This window comes from Salvelinus alpinus, chromosome 24 (genome assembly GCF_045679555.1).
Source record: "Salvelinus alpinus chromosome 24, SLU_Salpinus.1, whole genome shotgun sequence".
Classification (NCBI taxonomy): Eukaryota; Metazoa; Chordata; class Actinopteri; order Salmoniformes; family Salmonidae; genus Salvelinus; species Salvelinus alpinus.
The window spans coordinates 23,249,984-23,269,448 of record NC_092109.1 but is presented as its reverse complement, the minus strand read 5'-3'; the positions used below and the strand labels follow the sequence as shown (position 1 = coordinate 23,269,448).

The 19,465-nt window shown below is 43.9% G+C and overlaps 2 protein-coding genes across 2 annotated transcripts; both read left to right on the top strand.

Moving 5' to 3' along the window:
• The first annotated feature begins 22 nt into the window (after window positions 1–22).
• phpt1 (phosphohistidine phosphatase 1) lies at window positions 23–4,685 on the top strand. Its single transcript, XM_071363992.1, has 3 exons — window positions 23–378; window positions 3,853–3,980; window positions 4,135–4,685. The coding sequence occupies exons 1-3, from the start codon at window positions 213–215 to the stop codon at window positions 4,225–4,227; spliced, it is 387 nt and encodes a 128-aa protein (XP_071220093.1). The 5' UTR covers window positions 23–212; the 3' UTR covers window positions 4,228–4,685.
• Window positions 4,686–4,785: 100 nt separating this feature from the next.
• Window positions 4,786–19,419, top strand: mamdc4 (MAM domain containing 4). The gene is made up of 29 exons (XM_071363989.1): window positions 4,786–5,744; window positions 6,338–6,430; window positions 6,734–6,895; window positions 7,840–7,965; window positions 8,113–8,349; window positions 8,524–8,649; window positions 8,729–8,887; window positions 8,986–9,089; window positions 9,576–9,731; window positions 9,922–10,012; window positions 10,186–10,302; window positions 12,005–12,091; window positions 12,276–12,413; window positions 12,549–12,688; window positions 12,853–12,961; window positions 13,105–13,209; window positions 13,411–13,545; window positions 13,720–13,847; window positions 14,011–14,224; window positions 14,837–14,974; window positions 15,296–15,423; window positions 15,679–15,769; window positions 15,866–16,015; window positions 16,225–16,350; window positions 16,516–16,640; window positions 17,156–17,261; window positions 17,355–17,560; window positions 18,264–18,338; window positions 18,446–19,419. Exons 1-29 carry the CDS (start codon window positions 5,690–5,692, stop codon window positions 18,479–18,481), a joined length of 3,663 nt encoding a protein of 1,220 aa, XP_071220090.1. The 5' UTR covers window positions 4,786–5,689; the 3' UTR covers window positions 18,482–19,419.
• The last annotated feature ends 46 nt before the right edge of the window (window positions 19,420–19,465 follow it).

Below are 19,465 nucleotides of genomic sequence, written 5' to 3'. Positions count from 1 at the left end.
TGTTTGAAGTAGGCGTTTGTATATTGACTACAACTGACTAAAACTACAAGTACCATAATAGCATCCTTCTGTATTTCCGGAAGTGTGCTACGGACCTTTCTTTCCACATTGATCATCGCAGGAAGAATTGTCTACAATTTCAAATTCAATAATTATCAGCTGTGCGAACTAGCTAAGTACGTTGCATTTCGTAGAAGTATTTTACGAAAAAAATGTGTACTCAAACGAAGGCTGCTTCCCTAATGGCGAACATTCCAGAGGCAGAAATCGACCCGACGGGTGTGTTCAAATACGTTCTCATTCGAGTACACAGTAAAGAAGACGGCGACGATTCGAGCGTAGATATTGTACGTGGATATGCCTGGGCCGAATATCATGGTAAGAGGACCAAGAATGAGGATGCTTTTTGTCTTTCAGTTTTAGTATGATTCATGTATATGTCACTGATCTACTAGCTACAGACTACTACTCGTACTGTGCTGGCAGTGACGCTTGCGAGCCAGTAGGTGGGGCTTATGTCACTGAAAAATGTCAGAGGTCAGTCAGTCCAGCCCCAACTGCACAGTAAATACACTACTTGACCAAAAGTATGTGGACACCTGCTCGTCGAACATCTCATTCCAAAATCAATGGCATTAGTATGTAGTTTGTCCCCCCTTTTCTGCTATAATATTTAAAAAAATAACTAGGCAAGTCAGTTAAGAACAAATTCTTATTTACAATGACCTACCAAAAGGCCTCCTGCGGTGATGGGGCTGGGATAAAAAACGAAATATATATATATTTGTGTTGTCTGTGCCCAATAATGTTTGTACCATGTTGTGCTGCTACCATGCTGTATTGTCATGTGTTGCTGCCTTGCTATATTGTTGTATTAGGTCTCTCTTTATGTAGTGGTGTTTTGTCATTACACATTATGTATGTGTGTATATGTATGTATGTATGTGTGTGTGTACAGTTAAGTCGGAAGTTTACCTAGACTTAGGTTGGAGTCATTAAAACTCGTTTTTCAACCACTCCACAAATTTCTTGTTAACAAACTATGGTTTTGGTAAGTCGGTTAGGACATCTACTTTGTGCATGACACAAATTAACACAAACAATAGTACGCAAGTATAAACACCATGGGACCACGCAGCCATCATACCACTCAGGAAGGAGACCCGTTCTGTCTCCTAGAGATGAATGTACTTTGGTGCGAAAAGTGCAAATCAATCCCAGAACAACAGCAAAGGACCTTGTGATGATGCTGGAAGAGACAGGTACAAAAGTATCTATATCCACAGTAAAACGAGTCCTATATCGACACAACCTGAAAGGCCACTCAGCAAGGAAGAAGCCACTGCTTCAAAACCACCATAAAAAAGCCAGACTACGGTTTGCAACTGCACATGGGGACAACGGTTGTACTTTTTGGAGAAATGTCCTCTGGTCTGATGAAACAAAAATAGAACTGTTTGGTCATAATGACCATCGTTATGTTTGTAGGAAAAAGGGTGAGGATTGCAAGCCAAAGAACACCATCCCAACCGTGAAGCACGGGGGTGGCAGCATCATGTTGTGGGGATGCTTTGCTGCAGGAGGGACTGGTGCACTTCACAAAATAGATGGCATCATGAGGGAGGAAAATGATGTGGATATATTGAAGCAACATCTCAAGACATCAGTCAGGAAGTTTAAGCTTAGTCGCAAATGGGTCTTCCAAATGGATAATGACCCCAAGCATACTTCCAAAGTTGTGGCAAAATGGCTTAAGGACAACAAAGTCAAGGTATTGGAGTGGCCATCACAAAGCCCTGACCTCAATCCTATAGAAAATGTGTGGGCAGAACTGAAAAAGCGTGTGCGAGCAAGGAGGTCTACAAACCTGACTCAGTTACACCAGCTCTGTCAGGAGGAATAGGCCAAAATTCACCCAACTCATTGTGGGAAGCTTGTGGAAGGCTACCCGAAACATTTGACCCAAGTTAAATAATTTTAAAAGCAATGCTAACAAATACTAATTGAGTGTATGTAAACTTCTGACCCACTGGGAATGTGATGGCTGAAATAAATCATTCTCTCTGCTATTATTCTGACATTTCACATTCTTAAAATAAAGTGGCGATCCTAACTGACCTAAGACAGGGAATTTTTACTAGGATTAAATGTCAGCAATTGTGAATAACTGAGTTTAAATGTATTTGGCAAAGGTGTATGTAACCTTCCGACTTCAACTGTGTGACAGAACACATCACGAGAAGAGAGACAACACACCACTACATAAAGAGAGACCTAAGGCAGCAACACATGACAACACAGCATGGTAGCAACACAACATGGTACAAACATTATTGGGCACAGACAACAACACAAAGGGCAAGAAGGTAGAGACAACAATACATCATTTCCTCCACTCTCCTGGGCAGTGGTGTAAAAATACTTTGAAGTACTACTTAGTTATTTTTGGTATCTGTACTATACTTTACTATTTTTTTTTTTGACAAATTTTATTCCACTACATTCCTAAAGAAATAATGTACTTTTTACTCCAAACATTTTCCCTGACACCCAAAAGTACTTGTTACACTTTGAATGCTTAGCAGTACAGGAAAATTGTAAAATTCACGCACTTATCAAGAGAACATCCCTACTACCTAATCTGGCAGATTCACTAAACACAAATGCTTTGTTTGTAAATTATGTGTTGGAGTGTGCCCCTGGCTATCCGTAAAATAAAAAAACAAGAAAATTGTGACGTCTGGTTTGCTTAATATAAGGAATTTGAAATGATTGATACTTAAGTATATCTAAAACCAAATACTTTTACTGAAGTAGTATTTTACTGAGTGACTAACTTTTACTTGAGTCATTTTCTATTAAAGTATTTTTTACTTTTACTCAAGTATGACAATTGGGTACTTTTCCCACCGCTGCTCCTGGGAAGGCTTTCCACTAGATGTTGGAATATTGCTTTGGGGACTTCCATTCAGCCACAAGAGCATTAGTGAGGTTGGGCACTGATTCAAATTCATCCCAAAAGTGTTCGATGGGGTTGAGGTCAGGGCTCTGTGCAGGCCAGTCAAGTTCTTCTACGCCGATCTCGACAAACCTCGCTTTGTGCACAAGGTCAGATTCGTCCGTCGAACTGCCAGATGGTGAAGCGTGAGTCATCACTCCAGAGATGCGAGGTTTACACCACTCCAGCCAACGCTTGGCATTGCGCATGGTGATCTTAGGCTTGTGTGCAGCTGCTCAGCCATGGAAATCCATTTCATGAAGCTCCAGACGAACAGTTCTTGTGCTGTTGTTGCTTCCAGAGACTGTTTGGAACTCGGTAGTGAGTGTTGCAACCGAGGACAGATGACTAATAAGCGCTTCACCACTTGGCGGCCCCATTCTGTGAGCTTGTGTGACCTACCACTTTGTGGCTGAGCCGGTTTTGCGCCTAGACTTTTCCACTTCACAATAACAGCACTTCCAGTTGACTGGGGCAGCTCTAGCAGGGCAGAAATGTGACAACATTACTTGTTGGAAAGGTGGCATCTTATGACTGTGCCACATTGAATGTCACTGAGCTCTTCAGTAAGGCCGTTCTACTTCCAATGTTTTCCTCTGGAGATTACATGGCTCTGTGCTCAATTTTATACACCTGTCAGCAACGGGTGTGGCCGAAATAGCCAAATTCACTAATTTGAAGGGGTGTCCACATACTTTTGTAGATATAGTGTACATTCCTCATAAAAAAACAACAGACTTTCACTGGGTTATTTTGCACATCTGTGCTTTTGAAATATTGTGTCTTGAGTATTTCCAAGAGATTGGTTCTGAAATCTTGAGTACATTAATGATTTTGTGTTTTTGGCACTGCAGCGGATATCTATGACAAGGTAGCAGAGGAGCTTGAGAAAGGAGGGCACCTGGACTGTGAATGTATTGGAGGAGGAAGGATTAAGCACGACTGCCAGTCAAAGAAGATCCACGTCTATGGCTACTCCATGGTAAGAGAATGCAGAATAGTGTTGTTATTTCAGTGGAACTCGTACGTCTATTGATTGGGTTTTCTGATATTGCATGGCTGATATTACATCTCTTGAGGTTCGTTATTTCCTAGCAGCCAAGTCATCCTTTCAATTGCTTTCTTGTTTTTTGCAGGGCTTTGGCAAAGCAAATCACGCTGTTTCCACAGAGAAACTGAAGGTGCGCTATCCTAAATACGAGATCACCTGGGCTGATGAGGGATACTGACCTACACTGGACCCACCTCTGTGCTTGGACTTGGTTCAGGCCTAACTCCTTCCTGAGTGTGGGCCAACAGAACACCGCAAAACCTCAGTGGCATCACAGTATGTGAGATCTGAAGACAAACCTGTCGGTACAAAGCTGGGACTAAGACTGACACATTACCTAGTTCATCGTTTCCCAAACTCAGTCCTCGGGACCCCAAGGGGTGCATATTAATTTTTGTTGCCTTAGTATTACACAGTGTATTCAAATGATCAAATCATCATCAAGCTTTGTTTATTTGAATCAGCTGTGAAGTGCTAAGGTAAAAAGTTTGGGAAATGCTGACCTAGTTGCTGACTAATATAGAACAGTGCTTGATTTTGTATTTTGTTTCAGTGAAACAATACATGGAAAACAATACTTAACAGGAATCTTTTCATGTTTAACCATAAAACGAATAAATGTTTACATTGATTTAATACTTTGTAATGTATGCTTTATTAGCATGATTTCATGTTTAGTAAGGACATTTTATATCATACAATACCGGTACCTGAAAACGAATGAGTATGAAATTCCATCTCCGGTCATGGAGTCATAAAACAATTATCATGTTGAGCAATGTGGTTCAACATAGGGGAAATATAACACTCCATCTTTCAAATAGCTCCCTCCTGTTTCATAACAGAAAAACGCATCTGTCATTACTTTTCTCTCTACTTTATCTCACTGTGTATCTAACTACAGGAAGTTCATATGGTTTTGGGAGCCACTAAACTTCAAATTGCTGAGCAACTGCTACATGAGTGATTATAAATGTGGATATCAGATAAGGTCAGATGAACTCATTGATCTGAAATGCGTTAACTTCCGATGTTGCCATACAGGCACAGTGGTATAGTGGAGGGTAAATGCAGTTTACATGAAAGTATAGGGAGTGTTACTTTTTACACCGCAATCAGTTTACCCACCTATTGTTTTTACCATTACATCACTGTATACTGCAAGTCTACACTCAATCATGCACCTAAATATACCTTTCTGTCAGTATGTGCTACTGCCAATTAAATTATGTATCTATAGCGAATTTAAAGTATCAATATGACACAAGTTTGATACTTTCATAAAGGTATACATTGCAAATTACTATCCTATCAGTATTCAGTGCCTTGACTTCTACATGCTCATCAGAGCCAAGTTTCTACATGGCAGCTCTGCAGTGCTCAGTGTCATGAAGAGGAATTCAGGACCTTTGATGAATGCATGCAGCCATAATATTTAGTCCTCTGTTCAGTAAAGTGCCTTTAAACATGAAAAGTGCTGTTTTATTCAGGCTCTGTCTGATGCAGGTGGATGTAAAGTCTACCTGTTATCAATCAGCAGATCAGAGGAGGGCAGAGGCAGACAGTGGCTGTTATCACAGTCTAGTAGGTGCCAGGTGGTGTTCAGACGTCCACAACTCCAGCAGAAAGAGAAGGGTAACATGGGATTTAACAGAGGGTTTTCAGCACTGGTTTTACTGCTGACGTTTCTCTGGGGTAAGAACATTGACACTGTAGTCTTCATGTAATACTTTGCTAAATGTAGGCTAGTGTTTACTGAACTCACTGTCCGTGTCAGCAACAAGGAAACTTTTTAAATTCACAGTTATCAAGGAAGTGCAATATCGTTTTTGTTTTTGACTTGAAATAGGCTGTGTAGGTGCATGATGAACGTAGGTCCTGTGGCTTTGGAAGTTACTGCTACCACAAAAACTCTTATTTATTATGTACAGTGTTACTTTATGGACTCTTGTGACATGGATTCTGTAATACCTGCTGTCAGGGACCTTGGATTGAACATTTCCCTTTACCAGATTACTGCACTGTATGGCCTTTGAGCCTGCTAACATTAGCAGCCTCATAAAACGTTGATTATAATGGGTTCTGATAAGAGGGGAGTTAAGGGGTTACTTACTGCCCGGGTAATTCTTGCACGTACTCAGGTCCAAGAATGGAAGATCCTACTGGGGCATTTATGCAATTGGCCACTTAAAAAAGACAGTTTTAGTTTTTTCTGCTTAAATCACTCTCCTACTGTACTGTAGATGGAGATTATTTTCAAAGTCAATGATGAGTCTGTTGTTTTGCAGCAATTGGCTCACAGACACTTGCATGCCAGACCCCAGAGCTGAAGTGTGACTTTGTTTGTGACTGTACAGACTGCATCGATGAAGACGGCTGTGGTAAGACTCCCTCTGCTCTGACTGAGCCGGACAAATCAATTATCTTACCTGCGCTCCAGTGACCGTGCCCATTTGCCACTGAACACCAATCATGCAGCTCTGACATTTACCAAACGTTATGTTATATCACTAGAACGGGGTGGAAAAAGTTCAAGGTCAAGAAAAATCAATTTCCAAGAACACACACTGCTGCTCCCTCAGACCAACACATTGCAATACAAGCTTTTGATTTTAAGTGATGCCTATGTCTGCTTGCCTGTCTGTCTGCCTGTCTGTATCATGCGTGTTGGTGGGAAACCCAAGGCTACAGAGGGATGGACTTTGTGTGTGACTTTGAGGACCCAGACGTGTGTGGCTGGCAGGACCAGTCCTTGGAGAAGGCCTACTCCTGGGAGAGGCGTCAGAGAGGGGACACACTGCCAGACAGCGGACCCTCCTCAGACTTCACTATTGGGACAGCCACAGGTACACTCTCGACAGTACTAGAACACACAGATAGGTACTCAGTGCACTCAGATAGGTACTCACACTCCTGCTCTCCCAGTGAATGTACACTAATAAAAAAAACACTAAAACACAGGGCTTAGAAGATTTGTATCACACACTACTAAAAAATGTAATTCACATCTATTTAATTTTTGTATTTTATTTCAACTTTATTTAACCAGGTATGCCAGTTGAGAACAAGTTCTCATTTACAACTACGACCTGGCCAAGATAAAGCAAAGCAGTGCGACACAAACAACAACAACAGAGTTACACATGGAATAAACAAACGTACTGTCAATAACACAATAGGAAAAAATCAGTATACAGTGTGTGCAAATGAGGTAAGATTAGGGAGGTAATGCAATTAATAGGCTGTAGTGGCGAAGTAATTACAATCTAGCAATTAAACACTGGAGTGATAGATGTGCAGAAGATGAATGTGCAAGTAGAGATACTGGGGTGCAAAGGAGTAAAAAAAATATATAGATATATAGAACAATATGGGGATGAGGTAGTTGGATGGGCTATTTACAGATGGGCTATGTACGGATGCAGTGATCTGTGAGCTTCTCTGATAGCTGATGCTTAAAGTTAGTGAGGGAGATATGAGTATCCAGCTTCAGTGATTTTTGCAATTCGTTCCAGTCATTGGCAGCAGAGAACTGCAAGGAAAGGCGGCCAAAGTAGGAATAGGCTTTGGGGGTGACCAATGAAATATACCTGCTGGAGCGCGAGCTACGGGGGGGTGCTGCTATGTTGACCAGTGAGCTGAGATAAGGCGGGGCTTTACCTAGCAAAGACTTATAGATGACCTGGAGCCAGTGGGTTTGGCGACGTATGGTGGGTAGTATATGGGGCTTTGGTGAATGAGGCTATTTGTGTGTGGGAGATTATACAATGACTGCGTATTGTGTTTTTAGGTTGGTTTATGGGAGTGACCGAAGTGAAGGCACATTCTCCCAGCACTGCAATGATGGCATCTCCAATGATGAAACAGTCTTCTCCCTCATGCCGAATGCACCTCAGATACTTCCTCTGGGACCCAGGTAACACAATAGCATTACAAAATCAAGGGTTTTACAGTGATATTTAGCTAGTTCTTCTGATCAGTTTTAGCATGGGAAACACAGGGGTTAGCCACTGTGTAGAATGAGGTAAATTCCAGCAAAATCTAACCTTTATACTATTATCAGGGTTCACAGGGCTGGGGCCTGCCCCACTGTGGGCCTCTGTGTATAGGGAGGATAGCACCCAGCAGGCAGTGGTGTGGCGTCCTGAGAGCACCAGCGTGCGTGGCTGGAGGGAGGCAACCGTCTTCCTGGGACGCATCCCCACCACCTTCCAGATCCGCCTCCACTCCCAACGCACCGAGGGGCGCCGCGGAGACGTGGCTATAGACCAGCTGCATTTCTTCGACTGTGCCCTGCCTCGTGAGCCTCTCTCTTTTTCTGTCTTTTGATTCCTCTGTTTCTTTATGCTCTCTTCCTCAGATCTGTTATTCTGTGTCAGTGTGTTAACATCACTTTGAGTTTAGAGAGATTACTCTTTCTCTCTCTTTCTCTCTCTCTCTTTCTCTCCACCTCTACCTCTCTCTTTGTTCTCAGTGCCAGTCCCAGGGGAGTCGTGTGCTGCAGGGTTACTGCAGTGTAATAGGGAGGGCTGTGTGGAGCAGCGTCAGGTCTGTGACGGCGCTGATGACTGTGGTGACAAAACTGACGAGCAGAATTGTGGTGAGAGTCACCTTATTTCATCATTATTTTAACCCTCTTCCACTATTTTTATGAACTCTGTATGGCTTTGTGTGTTTAGGAGGCTACTGGGGCTGTGACTTTGAAGAAGGAGTGTGTAACTGGGACCTGAGGACTGTCTCCACTAGTCTGAAGTGGACAAGGACCAGTCAGGCCAATATCTCCATGACAGACCCTTTTAAAGGACCTGGTAGAGACCATTCCAACAATGCTGCATCGGGTACAAGCTCAATGTCGTTATAGAAACATATTAATACTTGTTCTGTCCTGATTTTATTCCTCAGTGAGATGTCTTCAACTTGTGTTATTGCCCTGAAGGTCACTTCCTGTATGTCACTGTACCTGAAGGCGGGCTCAAATCTGATTGGACATCCTTTCAAAGCCCTCTACTGGAACCAACCAATAGCACAGATCCTTGCAAGGTATGCACTAAGGCACAACAAGGCTTCTCCAAAACACCCCTCTATCATGCTGTTTCCACACACACACATGGCTTCTACCTTGGCAGGCCAGTCTTTTGAACTTTATACGCACATTTACATTTAAAAAATATTGCCATTTAGCAGACGCTCTTCTCCAGAGCGACTTACAGGAACAATTAGGGTTAAGTGCCTTGCTCAAGGGCACATCGGCTGATTTTTCAGCTAGTAGACTCGGGGATTCAAACCAGCAACATTTATATTACTGGTGTAAGGCTACCAAACGCATATCACACATACACACACTATCACACACTATATCATCACTCTGACAGTCATCATATTGCTAACCTCTCAGTCAAGGTAACAATAGTTGAATCAATCATTATGTTCACTTTAATTACTAATTTACTACAGTCTTTAAAGTTATAGATACTTGTCTTTAATGTGAGCAAAAACACCTAAATGAACGTCATGTCTGCCCTGTAGATGGTGATGTACAGCCACCAGTTCGGGCCCAGGTCTGGAGGCCTGTCTGTGCTGGTGGCAGACACGGAGATCTACCCGGTGTGGCAGAGGGGGGGTGCCCTAGGGGACCTCTGGGTCAAGGCTGAGGTGGAGATCATTAGCAACACCAGCTTCCAGGTGAGTGGACTAGATAGGGCTTGGTGGACATAATCAAAGCGTGGACATCTGTTCCAGATGGTTTTCCAGATAATCAAAGAGCTTACATTGGATGAGGGACAGTATTGGTATAAAAGCCTGTTGAATACTGACCACCTTTTCATTTGCATATTGCTCTCTTTCTCCTTTTAATGACATTCATCTGTCTTAGCTTGTGTTTGTGGCTGCAATCCGAGACAAGGAGTACGGAGGGGTTGCTATCGATAGCATTATGATGTCTCCTAACTGCCGTCTCTCTAAAGGTGAACCAAATAAACACATACAAGGAAGGTGTTTTCTGAATTACACAATGTATAAAAAACTGAACTACTAATAATGTTAACCAACAGCACAGTGCAATATGGTCATAACATAGCATGTATACTGCATCTATTTACCTGCTTACTCTGGCCCCTTCCCACCTTTCCTCTTGCAGGAAATGTCACATTAGCAAATTTCCCCAAACCTCCTGGGCATCCTTGCACTAGTGACACCAGTAAGATCTGTGACTTTCATGAAGACTGTGCGGATAAAGATGACGAGGCAAAGTGCGGTGAGTACTCTGCGTTTACGATGTATGTATTATTGTAGGTGTACTATACAGTTGAAGTCGGAAGTTTACATACACCTTAGCCAAATACATTTAAACTCTGTTTTTCACAATTCCTGACATTTAATCCTAGTAAAAATTCCCTGTCTTAGGTCAGTTAGGATCACCACTTTATTTTAAGAATGTGAAATGTCAGAAAATAGTAGAGTGATTTATTTCAGCTTTTATTTATTTCATCACATTCCCAGTGGGTCAGAAGTTTACATACACTCAATTAGTATGTGTTTCAGGTAGCCTTCCACAAGCTTCCCACAATAAGTTCGGTGAATTTTGGACTATTCCTCCTGACAGAGCTTGTGTAACTGAGTCAGGTTTTTAGGTCTCCTTGCTCGCACACGCTTTTACAATTCTGCCCACAAATTTTATATGGGATTGAGGTCAGGGCTTTGTGATGGCCACTCCAACACCTTGACTTTGTTGTCCTTAAGCCGTTTTGCCACAACTTTGGAAGTATGCTAGGGGTCATTGTCCATTTGGAAGACCCATTTGCGACCAAGCTTAAACTTCCTGACTGATGTCTTGAGATGTTGCTTCAATATATCCACATCATTTTCCTTCCTTATGATGCCATCTATTTTGTGAAGTGCACCAATCCCTCCTGCAGCAAAGCACCCCCACAACATGATTCTGCCACCCCTGTGCTTCATGGTTGGGATAGTGTTCTTCGGCTTGCAAGCCTCCCCCTTTTCCTCCAAACATAACGATGGTCATTATGGCCAAATAGTTCTATTTTTGTTTCATCAGACCAGAGGACATTTCTCCAAAAAGTACGATCTTTGTCCCCATGTGCAGTTGCAAACCGTAGTCTGGCTTTTTTATGGCGGTTTTGAAGCAGTGGCTTCTCCTTGCTGAGCGGCCTTTCAGGTTATGTCGATATAGGACTCGTTTTACTGTGGATATAGATACTTTTGTACAGCATCTTCACAAGGTCCTTTGCTGTTGTTCTGGGATTGAGTTGCACTTTTCGCACCAAAGTACGTTCATCTCTAAGAGACAGAACGGGTCTCCTTCCTGAGCGGTATGACGGCTGCGTGGTCCCATGGTGTTTATACTTGTGTACTATTGTTTGTACAGATGAACGTGGTACCTTCAGGCATTTGGAAATTGCTCACAAGGATGAACCAGACTTTTGGAGGTCTACAATTGTTTTTCTGAGGTCTTGGCTGATTTCTTTTGATTTTCCCATGATGTCAAGCAAAGAAGCACTGAGTTTGAAGGTAGACCTTGAAATACATCCACAGGTACACCTCCAATTGACTCAAATGATGTCAATTAGCCTATCAGAAGCTTCTAAAGCCATGACATAATTTTCTGGAATTTTCCAAGCTGTTAAAAGGTTAAAAGGCACAGTCAACTTAGTATATGTAAACTTCTGACCCAGTGGAATTGTGATACAGTGAATTATAAGTGAAATAATCTGTCTGTAAACAATTGTTGGAAAAATGACTTGTGTCATGCACAAAGTAGATGTTCTAACCCGACTTGCCAAAACTATAGTTTGTTAACAAGAAATTTGTAGAGTGGTTGAAAAACAAGTTTTAATGACTCCAACCTAAGTGTATGTAAACTTCCGATTTCAACTGTATTATTTGTCCCAATTTTTTTTGTGTGAATCTGCATGTTCTTAGTGTGTGTGTTTGTGTAGGGGACTTCTCCTATGAGAAGGGCAGCTCTGGATGGACAGACAGCAGCATTGGAAGCCAGCAGTGGGTGCTGAATGACACCCCCAAAGGTAACTTTTGGTCAGCGGAGTGTGTGTGTTCGTGTGCATGCTTGCTTGTGTGTGTTATGCTTGTGTGCATATCAAGATACTATAAGGTATGAGTGGCCATGTCTGGTCAGCTGTACATTTTGTTTGGGGTTTTTTTCAGTATAGTGACAGACCTCCAACTCTCCATCTCTCTCTCTGCCCTCAGACAAGTACCTGTTTTTAGCTGAAGCCCCAGGGCAGCAGTTGACTGAGGCACAGACACGCACCCCTCTCCTGGGCCCCTCGGGGCCAGCCTGCACCCTCAACTTCTCCTACTCCTTGACCAGCAAGAGCAATCACACCGGTAACACAGCCTCAGCCACCTGCAAGCAAACCCTAACAATCCCCTTAACCAAAACCTATGTCCCTCCTACAGTTCAGGACATCTGCCGCTCCTTGTCTTTACCTCTGCCTCTTTGTTCCCCGTTTTCTCCCCTAGGTGAGGTGTCCATCCGGGTGATTGACAGTCTGTTGGGCAGTCTGCCCAGGCTTTGGGAGTTCAGTGGGAAAACAGGATCTGTAGAGGGGGTGTACCAGCAGGCGCAGGTGTACATCGGAGCCAGGGATCACCGCTTCCAGGTATGATACCTTCAAGACATGATTATGGTTTGGTTTTGGGGGACCTTGTTTGTAGCCAGTAATTATCTTGTATTATCTACTACCATATTAATTGTATTCATTTTTTGATGCTGTGGTTACTCTTTCTGGTATTTACTCTTTCTTTCACTCCTTCTCTTTCCAAGATGGAATTTGTGGCTCGTGCTAGGAAGTTGTGCCCATGTGCCAGAATATCTGTGAAGGATGTTCGTTTCATCAACTGTCACGCTCAGTATTTCCCATCCTCTCCCACAGGTAAGCAATTTATGTTTCAGTTTGAACAAATATTGTTTTGCTGTGATCATTTGGTATTTCAGTATGGTCACACACATCCTGTATAGTATATAGCATTTTATTTAGTTGATTTTCTGCTGATATGATTTGTTTCTTCTGGACAGCTCTGTCATGTAACTTTGAAGAGGGACTGTGTGGCTGGTACCAGGATCAAACGGACAACTTTGACTGGAGCCTGCTCACAGGGATGGACCATTCCATTGGCGTCGGTACTAACATGACCTTACACCTGCATAGAATAGTCAGCTAGGTTCACATAACCACTTACCAGTTTTACATTCTTACCATGTCGTACTTCTCACATAGTAGCATTAATCCAAGTGTTCTCTGCTCTCTATGTAACCAATGGACCTGATCATTAAGTCATTAGATGTCTATAACGCCTTAATTAATCATGTCTTTGATTACAGGTAAAAGCCTTGCTGTAGACGTATGGAGCCCCTTGTTACGGGGTGTGTCTGGCCGTCTGTTATCGTACCGTCAGCCAGGCACCTCCGGACATCACTGCCTGTCCTTCTATTATAAGCTCTATGGGCCTGAGACAGGTGAGGATGAAGGGCTCTCCTTGACTTCCAGAAGAGTCACTCCTGAACACAATGAAAACCACTTTCACGTCCTATTTCTATCTCCCTCTTCTCTTCCTCTCACATCCTCTTCCTATGTTTTTATTCCTTCTCTCTCAACTCCACTCCGTCTCCCCCTCTCTCTATCCCTCTCAGGTGCACTCAGTGTTAAGATGCGTGATGCCTACGGCGGTGAGAGTCTGCTATGGAGCCGCACCGGTGCCCATGGCAACTTCTGGCATGAGGGACACTGTCCAGTATCTGAGCAGCTAACTAGCTTCCAGGTATGAGTGGGTTCAATACAGGCTTTAGGTCCAGTGACACATAAACATGAATAATAACAAAAATAGAATATGTCTGTTCATGTTGACATTGATATGACACTTCCATTTCTCTCCACCCCTGCTCCCCTCTCCTTCCTCTTCTTTGATTCACAAACACACACAGCTGATATTTGAAGCAGTGCGCTCCGGCTTTGACGGGCGGGTTGCACTAGATGACGTGACATTTGTGAACCGCCCATGCACCGTGCCCAATAAGTGCTCCTTTGAAGGCCAGCAATGCGGCTACACCACCACTGGCACTTCCCGCTGGCTCCACACTAACTGGCAGTCCTCCAACACTGGGCCAAAAACAGACCACACACTGGAGACAGTGATGGGTGAGAGACGGAGAGAGAGAGAAATAGAACGACAAAAGGAGATCATTTGTATTTGTATTTATTATGGATCCCGTTACTCTTCCTGGGGTATGGCAAAATTAAGGCAGCTATACAATTTTGAAAACATTACAATACGTTCATAACAGATTTCACAACACACTGTGCGCCCTCAAGGCAAAATGGCAAAAAAAATGGCAAATGGCAAAATCCATGTGTGTGTAGTGCGTATGTTATCATGTGTTTGTATGCATGTTTCTGCGCCTATGTTTGTGTTGTTTCAGAGTCCATGCTGTTCCATAAGGTGTATTTTTATATGTTTTTTCAATCTGATTCTACTGCTTGCATCAGTTACCTGATGTGGAATAGAGTTCCATGTAGTCGTGGCTCTATGTAGTACTGTCACCTCCCATAGTCTGTTTTGGACTTGGGGAGTGTGAAGAGCCCTCTGGTGGCATGTCTTGTGGGGTATGCATGGGTGTCTGAGCTGTGTGCTAGTCGTTTAAACAGACAGCTCGGTGCTTTCAACATGTCAATACCTCTCACAAATACAAGTAGTGAGAGATACAAAGATACATGGAATCTACTTCAACATATCCTATTGTTGGTCCTTAGGGTACTACATGATGGCAGACAGTGATGTGGAGATCCTACCACAGGGCAGTGTGGCCACCCTTACATCCCCTGTGCGAGTAGGCGTGGTACAAACAGAGTGTGTTCACTTCTGGTACCACATGGGGGGAGAGAATCCTGGTGAGTATATACCTTTTACAGTACATACCCACCCACCCTCAATCACACATCGCACTTTGCATGCTGGGGCCTCCAGAGTGGCGCAGCGGTCTAAGGCATCGAAGTGCTTGAGGAGTCACTACAGACGACGCACAATTGGCCAAGCATCGTCCCGGTCAGGGGAGGGCTTGGCCAGCTGGGATGTCCTTGTCCCATCGCACTCTAGCGGGAGTTGCAGCGATGGGACAAGACTGTAACTACCATTGGATATCACGAAAAAGGGGTAAATGTACTACAAAAAAATATGTGCTCCAACATTAGTGTGTGTGTGTTCTATTTTAGGTTTGCTGACTGTGTACATGAAGCCAGTGAAAGGAGATAGGGTGAAGATCTTCTCCAACAACCTGGACCAGGGTGATGTCTGGCGCCATGGCAACGGCAACATCAGCAGCACCATCACAGACTGGCAGGTAGTGTACATGATGTCATGTGATCAAGCCACTGGTCAGACACTGCAAGCACTGAAAGGTCAGATGTAAGCAGCCTAGTGTTTAAGAGCATTGGGCCAGTAGCCGAAAGGTCGCTGGTTTGAATCCCCGAGCCGACTAGGTGAAAAATCTGTCGATATACCCTTGTGCAAAACACTTACCCCAAATTGCTCCTGTATGTCGTTCTGGAAAAGAGTGTCTGCTAAATGACTGAATTGAAAATTGTTTGTGTTTCAGTTGGAGTTTGAGGTGCAGGGAGCGGGTGGGAAAGGCACTCATGTCTCAGTTGATGACATAATTTTCTCAAACCATCCTTGTCAAACACTTGGTCAGTACTTTACACACACACATACGAACACACAGAGAGAGAGATAATGATTCTTATTGTGTGTGTTAGTGACATGCATGCTGGTCTGTTTGTCAGGTACTAAGTGTGACCTGGAGATAGGTATGTGTGACTGGACCAACACTCAGAACCCTGAGCTAGACCAGTTAGACTGGGAGCTGACCAGTGCTGAGGCAGAGACCCACTACCCCACCCCATCCCATGACCACACCCTTGGGACAGAGAGAGGTGACACATTTAAATGCATTTACTGTAAGCTAAGGTCTTGATTAAACCTAACGGTAACACTTTACTTAAAGCATGCAGGTATGATGCAGTTATAATGCATTATAAGATTTGTCATAAGCATCAAATTGGCCTCTGAAATCCTACTCTTCCAGATAAGAATGCATGTTCTGATTGGTCCCAGTCTTATTGTCCTTGTGTCCATTCTGCAGGTCACTTCCTGTTCCTCCCCAGTAGCACCAGGGACACAGCCAAATACAAGGCCTGGTTGCTGAGTCCTCATCGGCCCTCCACCAAGGGCACCTGCCTGCGCTTCTGGGTGTACAAACCAGTCTCCCGTAAGACCCAACCTACACCACTGGACTTCACCACCACTGCTGTCTTAACTCTATCAAACAACCTGCCTTACCTGTCTGTGTCTATGTGATGATGCCGACCATGATGGTGATGATCCTGGTTGCCAGTTTGTTAATGCCGTTATATTCCATACTGTGTCCATGCAGATGGTAGTCATCTGAAGGTGTGGAGGCAGTCTGAAGGCAACCTGAAACAAATGTTGAGTGTGGAAGAGGTGGGAGCAGTTTGGTCACGCTTCAATGTTGACATCACTTCTACTAATGAGTATCAGGTCAGACATCACACAAACACGTACACACACACAACACAGGTGTGGTTCCTGAGTTTATTTAGCAATTAACATCCCATCCTGCTTCAGGTCATGTATAAAAATGCCCAGTTGCCCATTATTATGGCTACCATGGCTAGAAGAAGAGATCTCAGTGACTTTGAAAGAGGGGTCTCAACGGAGCATTAGGGGGTTGAAAGTGTGTGTTTGCGATCGTGTACGCGTGCATCTCGGTCACAAGATTTGAACCCAATTGAACACTTAGGGGAGATTCTGGAGTGACGCCTGAGACTACGTTTTTCACCGCCATCAACAAAACACCAAATGCTGGATTTTCTTGTGTCGCATCCCTCCTATGCCAAGGCACATTGGAGCTGTTCGGGCTCGTGGTGGCCCAACGGCCTATTAAGACACTTTATTTTGGTGTTTCGTTTATTTTGCCAGTTACCTGTATATATTGTTTCATATTGTATTATTGCAAGGAAGGGTTGTTGTTCATTGAGAATGTGTGTTTCTAGATTATATTTGAGGGTTTCAAAGGATACACTGGAGTCTTGGCCCTGGATGACATTGACTATGACATAGGATTCAACTGTGCCGGTGAAGCAAAAGACCCACTAACAAGTAAGACACAAACAATATATTCTTCATGGCTAATGCCACTCACCAGGTCTGGCTGAGCAACCCTTGTCTAATAACACCTTATGTCCAATACAGCCACACCAGAACCAGACAACACAGGAGGTATTGCAGCTTCCATCATCGTGGTACTGCTGCTGCTGGCCACTCTGGGAGTGTTGCTGTACTACTACCTGCGCAACCAGGACAAAACAAAGGCAATGACTGGCGGAGCTGTGGAACGATCAGCTTCGCCTTCCGCTATCGAAGGCATTGCCAACGACATGTATGACCCACACCTCACAGTGAGTATTATGGCTTGGGGTTTTTTCACCTGGTTCAAGAAGGTGTTTCTTTTTTCTCTTTTTTAAATTTTACCCCCTTTTCTCCCCAATTTCGTGGTATCCAATTGTTAGTAATTACTATCTTGTCTCATCACTACAACTCCCGTACGGGCTCGGGAGAGACGAAGGTCGAAAGCCATGCGTCCTCCGAAACACAACCCAACCAAGCCGCACTGCTTCTTAACACAGCGCGCCTCCAACCCGGAAGCCAGCCGCACCAATGTGTCGGAGGAAACACCGTGCACCTGGCTACCTTGGTTAGCGCGCACTGCGCCCGGCCCGCCACAGGAGTCGCTGGTGCGTGATGAGACAAGGATATCCCTACCGGCCAAACCCTCCCTAACCCGGATGACGCTAGGCCAATTGGCTACCTTGGTTAGCGCGCACTGCGCCCGGCCCGCCACAGGAGTCGCTGGTGCGTGATGAGACAAGGATATCCCTACCGGCCAAACCCTCCCTAACCCGGACGACGCTAGGCCAATTGTGCGTCGCCCCACGGACCTCCCGGTCGCGGCCGGCTGCGTGAACCCAGAGTCTCTGGTGGCACAGCGAGCGCTGCGATGCAGTGCCCTAGACCACTGCGCCACCCGGGAGGCCCCAAGAAGGTGTTTCTAACATGAAATATTTGTACATTTGTTATCATTCTCCTTTTGTCCATTTTCAGCAGGACCGAATGACCGTGTCTCCAGTTCCGGCACAACCAATGGCGGGGGACTTCGCTAATGAAGTATGCTTCTCTGTAAGTACATGTCCCACTTTGAATCAATGAACTTCTATTGACTTATTTATTCTATTCTAATGTGCTCTGTGAATAACCTACAAATATCTGTTTTTGTGTGTCTGCAGGATTCCACAGAATTAGTGAGGAAGGAGATGGTGTAGAAGGGGAGACTCTGCTGCCTGGTGGTGGCTTTGTGAAATGAAGGCGATATCACAGCAGAAGAACTGCTTGTGTCGTCTTGCACCTGACACACACACACACACACACACACACACACACACACACACACACACACACACACACACACACACACACACACACACACACACACACACACACACACCTGGATATCAGGATAGCATTGACTTGCTAACTGTGAGTGAATGGCTATAGCATTCACTGCACACCTTCACAAACCCTACACACAAACACACTCACTCTCATCCATGTGCCATTGCAATCAATGGAGCAGCTGCAGATTTGACTGACTGGGTCCTGAAGTCTGGGACTTCTGCTGGTGGACTGTCAGGATAGTTGGAGGTCAATAAGATGAGATGGCTCGCTGTATGCAGTTCTAGCTGCCAAAGCATGAAATTGCCCCTTCGATCCTCAGAGACAAGACAGACACTGCTCTGCTTTGGTAATTCTACTAATATTGAGTTAGATGAAGTGGAAATGAAGAACACTCTGACAAAAATGTCTGTCGCAGAATCCTATCTGTTGGCTACAGTGCTAAATTGTACTTATAGCTTATTGATAGGAGAGCCATGCTATATAGCTGTTTATAAACACTTTCATAGAAGACAGCTGAAGACAGTAAGAGAGACAAAGACAGAGAGAGGGATTTGATGCCTTATATTAGAATCTGTGATAGAGAGGGGCCTTGTTGCAATTTGCTTCCAAATACAGTGCTGATGTTCCGGGGCAAATAAAAGACTAAAAGGAAAATATAATGATGAGCATGTATTTCCAAGCAAAATGCTATTGAAAGGTCACTTAGTTGTATGTTTTGTGATTATGAATATTACTAATTAAAACAGAATGTCATGCACCATATTGCTTCAGTTCAGTTTTACAATAAATATCGTCATTCCTTTGATTATGAGGCTATTGCATATCTTGTGACAAGTAACATACATGGTAGA

Bases quoted from the DNA above. Each gene is read 5' to 3' on its own strand.
- phpt1 (XM_071363992.1), top strand. From the start codon at position 213: ATGTGTACTCAAACGAAGGCTGCTTCCCTAATGGCGAACATTCCAGAG. The intron at 379-3,852 runs GTAAGAGGACCA...TTGGCACTGCAG, and splicing joins TGCCTGGGCCGAATATCATG to CGGATATCTATGACAAGGTA. The intron at 3,981-4,134 runs GTAAGAGAATGC...TGTTTTTTGCAG, and splicing joins ACGTCTATGGCTACTCCATG to GGCTTTGGCAAAGCAAATCA.
- mamdc4 (XM_071363989.1), top strand. From the start codon at position 5,690: ATGGGATTTAACAGAGGGTTTTCAGCACTGGTTTTACTGCTGACGTTT. The intron at 8,350-8,523 runs GTGAGCCTCTCT...CTTTGTTCTCAG, and splicing joins CTTCGACTGTGCCCTGCCTC to TGCCAGTCCCAGGGGAGTCG. The intron at 13,848-14,010 runs GTATGAGTGGGT...AAACACACACAG, and splicing joins AGCAGCTAACTAGCTTCCAG to CTGATATTTGAAGCAGTGCG.